Consider the following 8181-nt stretch of genomic DNA (forward strand, 5'->3'; position numbering starts at 1 on the left):
TTACACATAAAAATAAAAAATTAAATTTAAAAAATAAATAAAACAAAAAAATAAAATGGAATGAGAATGCTTTTCGATTCCTGCAAATAATAAAATAAAATAAGGAATGTGGATATAGCTTGGAGATAGAGTGCCCCTGGGTTCAATCCCAGTATCGAAAAATAAAAAGCTTACACTAAGGACAAAGGACTGTGTTCAGGTGTCAGTGAAGATTCTCCCATATGCAACCTATTCTTTCAACTGGTCATTTAAGAAGGATCTATGGAAGTAAAATATGAGTCCAAGGGAAAAGCTGCTCCTTTGATTGGATGTTTTTCTGAGTTTAGCAACTGGAATGTGTCAGGCCCACAAACAAGAATTCTCTGGGAAGGTGGTTTTAAAATCACTAGTCGGGAGCCCGGTGTGGTAGTGCACACTTGTAATCCCAGCATTCAGGAGGCTGAGACCGGAGGATCGCACAGGTTCAAAGCCAGCCTCAGCTACTGAGTAAGTCTCTCAGCAACTTAGTGAGACCCTGCTTCCAAATAAAGTATAAAATAGGGCTGGGAGTATAGCCCAGAGGTGGAAAGCCTCTGGGTTCCACCCCCAGTACCACCCAAAAAAGAAAAAGAAAAAAATAAAATCACCAGTCGGCCCACTTATTTTTTCTTAAAGGCGTTCTGCCATTATCTTTGCTAACTCATTTGTTTTGTTTTTGAGTCAGGGTCTCAATATGTTGCCCTAAGCTCCCATTTCCTCCCTCTTAGGCCTCTCAATGGAGATGACTGGTTTAATACTTGTGCTACCAACTTTAATTGTATAATTTTTAACATTTGGTTTAGCAAAATAAAATTTATCTTAGTTATTCAGGCTACTGAGTAATATTTCTATGCCCACTTACGCACCCCCAGCAGCTCTGAGTGAAGGAAACCAGGTCAGTGAACAAGGCTATAGGAAATTCTGGAGAGGTAGTGGTGATCGTCAAAGTCTTATTTTAGAATTGAAACCCTCTGCCAAAAAAAAAAAAAAATCAATTGCTAATCAAGAAGTTTCTGGAAGGCAGAATAAATTAGTGGTTAAAGTGAGGAAACTAGGTTCCAGTCCCAGCATTGCCACCAACCAGCTTTGCCTTGCAGGCTGGTAACTGACAAGCTCATCGATTAGAAAGATCTTCAGACTAGTTAACTTTTAAGACTCAGTTCTAACCTCTAGTGATTGTACATTCTTCATTCCCTAATTTCCTGGCTTCAAATCTCCTTCATAGCATTCTGCATTTCCAGCCTTCCTGAGCGGTAGCTGGGCCCACACTAATGCCCATTCCTCAAGTAGCCATTGGCGATGACCTTGTCTATCACCTGGCCTCCCTGGGTCTCCTGTAGCCAGCCACCTATGAGGAGGATGGAGACGCCTGGCTGCTTCCGGCCTGTCTTCCAGGGGTTGTAAAGGCCAGTACAATTTTATAAAGGATGAATTCCTTCCAAGGAAAATCCAGCCCCAGTAAAATATCTCAGTGCCTCAGCTGTTAACGATTGCTATAACATCCAGGAGGGATGAGGGATGAGAAGAGAAGACACAGGTGTTAAGCATGCCTTGTATTATGGTAATAGAGTGAAGGGGCCTTAGAAGCCACCCAGGGACCCACTTCATTTACAGATAAAGACACTGAAACCAAGAAAGCTTAAGTAGTGAACTCAGGGCATAAGCCGGGTGTCTCTCCAACATCTTGAAAAAAACCCTTGGTTTTCTTTTCTTTTTCTTTTTTCTTTTCTTTTTTTTTTCTTTTTTTGGGGTGTGTGTGTGTGTGTGTGTGTGTGTGTGTGTGTGTTACTAGGGATTAAACCCAGGGGCATTCTACCTCCAAGTTATACTCCTAGCCCTATTTTATTTTTATTTTGAACAGGATCTGACTAGGTTGATGAGAGAGAGCTTCAGTATTTGCTGAGGAGCCTGCAGTCCTCTGTCTCAGCCTCCCAAGCACTGGGATTATATCTCCTAATTTTCAAACCTTTATTGAGATTGAACTACGCTTATTTATATATTTATTTTTATTTTCGAGCTACACCCCCTGCCCTATTTTTTATTCTTTTTTTTTTTTTTTTTTTTTTTTGGTGGTACTGGGGGTGGAACCCAGAGGCTTTCTACCTCTGGGCTATACTCCCAGACCTATTTTTATATTTTATTTGGAAACAGGGTCTCACTAAGTTGCCGAGAGCCTCACTAAGTAGCTGAGGCTGGCTTCGAACCTGTGTGATCCTCCTGTCTCAGCCTCCCAAGCGCGGGGATTACAAGCGTGCACCACCACGCCCAGCTTATTCTTTATTTTGAAACAGGGTCTCACTGAGTTGCGTTGCAAAGGGCCTCAATAAGTAGTAGCTGAGGCTGTCTGCAAACTGCAATCTTCCGGTCTCAGCCTCCTGAATGCTGGGATTACAGGCATGCACCACCACGCCGGACTTGGGACTATGCTTAGAATCAAGGTCTATACCTTGATTACAGGGTATGAAGAAAAATTACCCCATTGAGTTATCTCTGAGCGTAGCCAGGTACAGTTGCACCTGTCTATACTCCCAGTGCTTGGGAGGCTGAGGCAATAGGATTGCGGGCTGGAAGCCGGCCTCGACAACTTGGGCTCTCAGCAAGGCTCTCTCTAGCCAGACCCTGTTTCCAAGTAAGAAATAAAATCGGGCTGGGTGTGTAAATCAAAGGTAGAGTGTCTCTGGGTCCAAGCCCTAGTACCACACACATGCATGCATACACACTCACATACACATACACACACAACAACAACTAAAAAGACATGAATAAAAATTAGCTGAATTCTAAAAAAAAAAAAAAGTTAATTCTGTGTAGTCAGAGTATGAACATCAATCAGACCAAAAAAAAAAAAAAAAAAAAAAAAAACCGTACAATCACATGATTCTCAAAAATCTACAAAACACACCGCCCTCCAAATTCCAATTTCTTCTGAAGACTAGCATTAGTTTGCTTTGAGACTGCCTGGCAGCTCTTTCTGTTTTTGTTTTTGTTTTTGTTTTTTGCAGAACTGGGGGTTGAACCCAGGGTCATCCTACCTCTGAGCTACACCCCCCAGTCCTATTTTTTATTCTTTGTTTTGAAACAGGGTCTCACTAAGTTCCAGAGGGCTCACTAAGTAACTGAGGCTGGCCACAGCCTGTGATCCTCTGTTTCAGCCTCCCAAGTACTGGGATTACAAGCGTGCACCACCACACCCAGCCTGGCAGCTCTTTGACATGAGGGAGTTCAGAGAAACCCCCGACTCCTCCCGTATAGTCAAGGGTCACCAGGCTTTCTGCCCAAGTCATGTGCTTTAAAGAGCAACCAGAAAAACCTCCCCAAAAGCAGAGCCTGAGCAGCTCTGGGCTGGAGGGAGAGTGCAATCCCCCACCTTCATTTCTTACCTTTTTCATTGTGGCATTCAATCCACATTTGCAGATTTGTGATCTCTAGTTTGTCCCATCAGGACATCTGCTGTAATTTCATGTATGTATTCAACATGAATTCATTGAGCACTAATCTTATGTGGGGTACAAGAGAACCAGAAAGGACTTGGGATTTCAGGAGACTAAATTTTTAGAGTTTGGGATTCTTTCCCACAAACATGCAGAGGGTTTTGAGGCATGAATAAGTATGTGCTTTTCTGGGGTCCTTAATTTTTATCAAGTCTGTTACCTGAACACAATTAAGGCCACCATAGTGGTATACGCTAGAACTTTATGTCGTACGTCTGCTGTCCTGGCCAGTGTCCCCATCCTGGCTATTGAGCTGAGATGACATGGCGGTGGGGTAGGGACTGAGGGGTTGGGAACAAGCACAGCGTCTCTGCCCCAGCTCTGATGTTGGCTAGAGGGTCTCAGGAAGAGGTGCCTGCCCTGCCCTGGTCCACCCCAGGTTCATGCCCCACATCTGTAGATTCTGCCTCCACTGTAACAGCCTCCTGTGTGTCGTGGCCCTGAACTCCAGGGGGCCCCAGAGAGGGATGCTGGGCCACTTTCTGGCTCCCAGAGACTTTCATGCAGCCTTATGGATCCCTGTGACTTGTCTCCTGCAGAGGGTCAGTTTGGAGAGGTTCCCATTTGTCTCTTTATTCTGAGAGCCCTGCCCTGTCTACTCCCCTGGGTGACCTTGTGGCCTCTGAGGACCTGTCTGGGCACCCAGCTGTGTCCGGTGATACCTGCTATCCCAGAACTGCTGCTCCGGTGAAAGTGGTTTTGCAGAAGGATGGTCATGCCTCCCTTGAGACCCTTAGCACGTACCATTTAATAAGGAAATCCAAAAGGTGGTAACCCTTGCTGGTTGCCAGGATAGGAGCCTGACAAGGCAGACCGTCCTCTGGACTGAGCCTGGGGATGAACACATACCAGGGAAGCACTTCCACGTGCCCGTTCTGTGTGAGCGTGGGAGACCCACCTGCCGCCGGCGCTGTGCTGAGTTTGTCCTTTCTCCCCCTGTAGAGAGAAGACACGGTTCAATGTGCAGACCTTCTCCCTCTCCAGCGTCTCCAGCCTCCAATCCCAGAACATCACTAGCACAGGTGAAAACAAAAGCCTGTCTCAGCGGCCATAACTCTGCCAGCAGCACCTCAAAGCCATTCAAAACGCCCAAAGACAATCTACTTACCTCCAGCAGCAAACAGCACACAGTCTTTTCTGCAAAAGGATCAAGGGATAAACCATGGTGAGTGTGGGCTGCTGGCAGCCAGCAGCTGTCTGTCCTCGCCGCCTGTCCCTGTCACCATGGGAAACGGTGTTTACTCTCTGGCTTTGTTCCTGGGTATCATGTCTAGGAATCTGGGGGACTGAGGAGGGAGCCCAGAATGAAGGCATGAAATACCGAAGTCCCAGAGAGGACACGGGACCTTAAAAGTGCCCGCACTTGATAGGCAAATTTTTCTGCTCTTGAGAGCTGTGTCCAAGAAAAAGGTTATGAGGAAATATTCCTCAGTTATGCAGTTATCTCTCAATTTTCTGCCCCAGTGAAAAGAAGCACTAGGGTGAGTAATCACTAGGACAGACTGTCTGCCAGGGATGCAGAGGCCATGTCCCGCCCCAGCCCTGGAGGCAGGAGCTGTCCACAGGAGGAAGAGAGCAAAACCTAGAAGGCTGCCGCTTTGATGGGGAGGGAGAGAGTGGGTTGCAGCTAACAGAAAAAGCAGAGGCTTTTAACCCCGGTCTTTACCAAAAAGTCAGAAAAGGTTCCCTAAGGAAGCTGGGCGCAGTGGTGTACGCCTGTAATTCCAGCGTAGGGAAGGCTGAGACAGGAGGAGCACAGGTGTGAGGCCAGCCTCAGAAATTTAGCAAGATCCCCAGCAACTTGGCAAGACCTTGTTTCAAAATAAAAAAGGGAAGCCAGGCATGGTGTCGTATGCTTGTAATCCCAGCGCTTGGGAGGCTGAGACAGGAGGATCGCACAGGTTCGAAGCAGCCTCAGCTACTGAGTGAGGCTCTCAGCAACTTAGTGAGACCCTGTTCCAAATAAAGTATAAAATAGGTCTGGGAGTATAGCCCGGAGATAGAAAAGTCCCTGGGTTCCACCGCCAGTACCACAAATAAATAAATAAATAAATAATAAAAATATTTTAAAAAAATTAAAAAGGGCTGGGGGTATAGCTCAGAGGTAGAATGTTTCTGGGTTTAATCCCAGCAACACACACACACACACACACACTTCCCTGTAGGAAGCTAAACTGAAAATGCAGGTGATGAGCCGGGCGTGGTGGCGCACGCTTGAATCCCAGCATTCAGGAGGCTGAGACCGGAGGATTGTGGTTCAGGGACAGCCTCAGCTACTTAGTGAGGCCCTCTGCAACTTAGTGAGACTCCGTTTTAAAAAATAAGGAATAAGCCGGGCGTGGTGGCACACGCTTGTAATCCCAGCACTTGGGAGGCTGAGACAGGAGGATCGTGCAGGTTTGAAGCCAGCCTCAGCTACTTAGTGAGACCCTGTTTCCAAATAAAATATAAAATAGGGCTGGGAGTATAGCCCGGAGGTAGAAAGCCTCTGGGTTCCACCCCCGTACCGCAAGAAAAAAAAAAAAGGAATAAAATAGGGTTGGGAGTATAACTCAGAGAATGCCCCTGGGTTCTATCACAAGTACCACAAAAAAAAAAAAAAAAAAAAAAAGGGAAGGTGATGAGTATCTCAAGTCTGGCCTCCCAGCATGGCTCGCACAGGACTGGCACATTACACCCTCCAGTCTTAGCTCTCAGGCCTTGTGAAGGCAGAGAAGGGACAAGCCCAGAGTCAGTCTAATTTTTTTTTTTTTTTCTGTACTGAGGATGGAACCCAGGCGCATTCTACCTCCGAGCTACACCACCATCCCTATTTTTTATTCTTTATTTTGAAACAGGGTCTCACTGAGTTGCAGAGGGCCTCACTAAGTAGTAGCAGAGTCTGTCCAAGAACCTCCGGTCTCAGCCTCCCAAATGCTGGGATTACAAAGCGTGCGCCACCACACTCGGCTTAATTTATATATTTAAAGAGAAACAGTGAGCCGTTAATTAATGATAATTAATTATGCTTAGCTTCATACCTAGGAAAGCTGTGGAATAAAATCATCCATCAGGCCGGGCGTGGTGGCGCACGCTTGTAATCCCCGCGCTTGGGAGGCAGAGACAGGAGGATCGCGCAGGTTCAAAGCCAGCCGTGCGCGCTGGCTTAGGAGACCCTGTTTCCAAATAAAAATGTAAAAATAGGTCTGGGAGTGTGGCCCGGAGGTAGAAGGGCTCCCAGGAACCCCAGGACCACCAAAAAAAAAAAAGAAGAAGAAAAAAAAAATCATCCATCAGTGGGTTTGTCACTTATGCTGGAATCGTGATGACTTTGTAAAAGGGCTGATTACACCAGATCAGGGAGAGAGCCTCTGGTGAGAGCATGGAGAGGTTGGGCCCGGAGGGAGTCGCCTGCCATCTTGGGACGGCTTTGCTCTCTGTGTGTTGTTGGGTCTCAGGCTCACCTCGGAGAAGGACATCACTGGTTGGGGAAGGCCCAGCCGAGAGTACAGACAGTGCGGTCTCTAGCACTGCCCTGCAGTCCTCTGCGCAGGACCTGGGAGGGCTGAGAGTTGGTTTGCCCAGGCTCCATGAAGTCCTGATGTAGACACAAGCTCTGGAATTACTGCCTGGGAGCAACTCTTTGCTGGTTGACCTTGGGCACGTCGTTTGATTTGTGCTTTAGTCTCCTCGTCTGTAAAACAGGGTTCTCCTTCACGGGATTGTAAGGATCAAAATGAGCTAATTTTTATAAAGCAGCAGACAAAACTTCTGGGTCATAGTACATGTTTGATACATCTTTAAAAGTAATATAAAGCCGGGCATGGTGGCGCATGCTTGTAATCCCAGTGCTTGGGAGGCTGAGACAGGAGGATCGCACAGATTTGAAGCCAGTCTTGGCTACTAAGTGAGGCTCTCAGCAACTTAGTGCGACTTTATATTTTATATAGTATATTTTATACTATATTTTATTATAAAGTATATTTTATACTTTATTTTCCAAATAAAGTATAAAATAGGTCTGGGAGTATAGCCCAGAGGTAGAAAAGCCCCTGGACTCTACCCCCAGTACAACACACACACACACACACACACACACACACACACACACACAAAGAGTAATATAGCCAGGCGTGGTGGTGCACACTTGTAATCCCAGTGGGAGGCTGAGACAGGAGGATCATGGGTTTGCGGTTAGCCTTAGCTACTTAGTGAGGCTCTCAGCAACTTAATGAGACCTTGTTTCAAAATAAAGAATTAAAAATAGGGCTAGGGGTGTAACTCAGAGGTAGAATGCCCCTGGGTCAAGCTCTAGTAAATAAATAAATAAATAAATAAATAAATAAATAAATAAATAAATAAAATATGCAGGGCATGGTGGTACACACCTATAATCCCAGTACTAGGGAGGCTGAGACAGGAGAATTGCATGTGCAAGAACAGCCTCAGCAATTTAGTGAGATCCTTGGTAACTTTGCAAGGCCCTGTTTCAAAATAACAAATAAAAAGGTCTGAGGTTATAACTCAAAGGTAGAACACCTCTGGATTTAATCCCAAGTACAACAAAAAGAAGAAGAATGGAAGAAGGAGAAGGAAGAAGAGGAGGAGGAGGAGAGAGGAGGAGGAGGAGGAGGAGGAGGAGGAGGAGGAGGAGGAGGAGGAGGAGGAGGAGGAGGTTGTTATCATAGCTGGG

General features: G+C 46.1%; 1 protein-coding gene across 5 annotated transcripts in view; it reads left to right on the forward strand.

The window, feature by feature from the left end:
* The window catches only part of ATXN7L1 (ataxin 7 like 1), a gene marked incomplete at both ends in the record, with an annotated part of 312500 nt that overhangs the window by 244606 nt on the left and 59713 nt on the right, over positions 1-8181 (forward strand). For all 5 annotated transcript variants that reach the window (XM_080701553.1, XM_080701552.1, XM_080701554.1 and 2 more), the window contains one exon: positions 4452-4674. In XM_080701553.1, coding sequence (XP_080557679.1) covers positions 4452-4674 — 223 coding nt within the window. The remainder of the gene's footprint in view (positions 1-4451; positions 4675-8181) is intronic.

The sequence above is a fragment of the Muscardinus avellanarius genome (assembly GCF_963383645.1).
Source record: "Muscardinus avellanarius genome assembly, chromosome: 9".
In the NCBI taxonomy this organism is placed as follows: Eukaryota; Metazoa; Chordata; class Mammalia; order Rodentia; family Gliridae; genus Muscardinus; species Muscardinus avellanarius.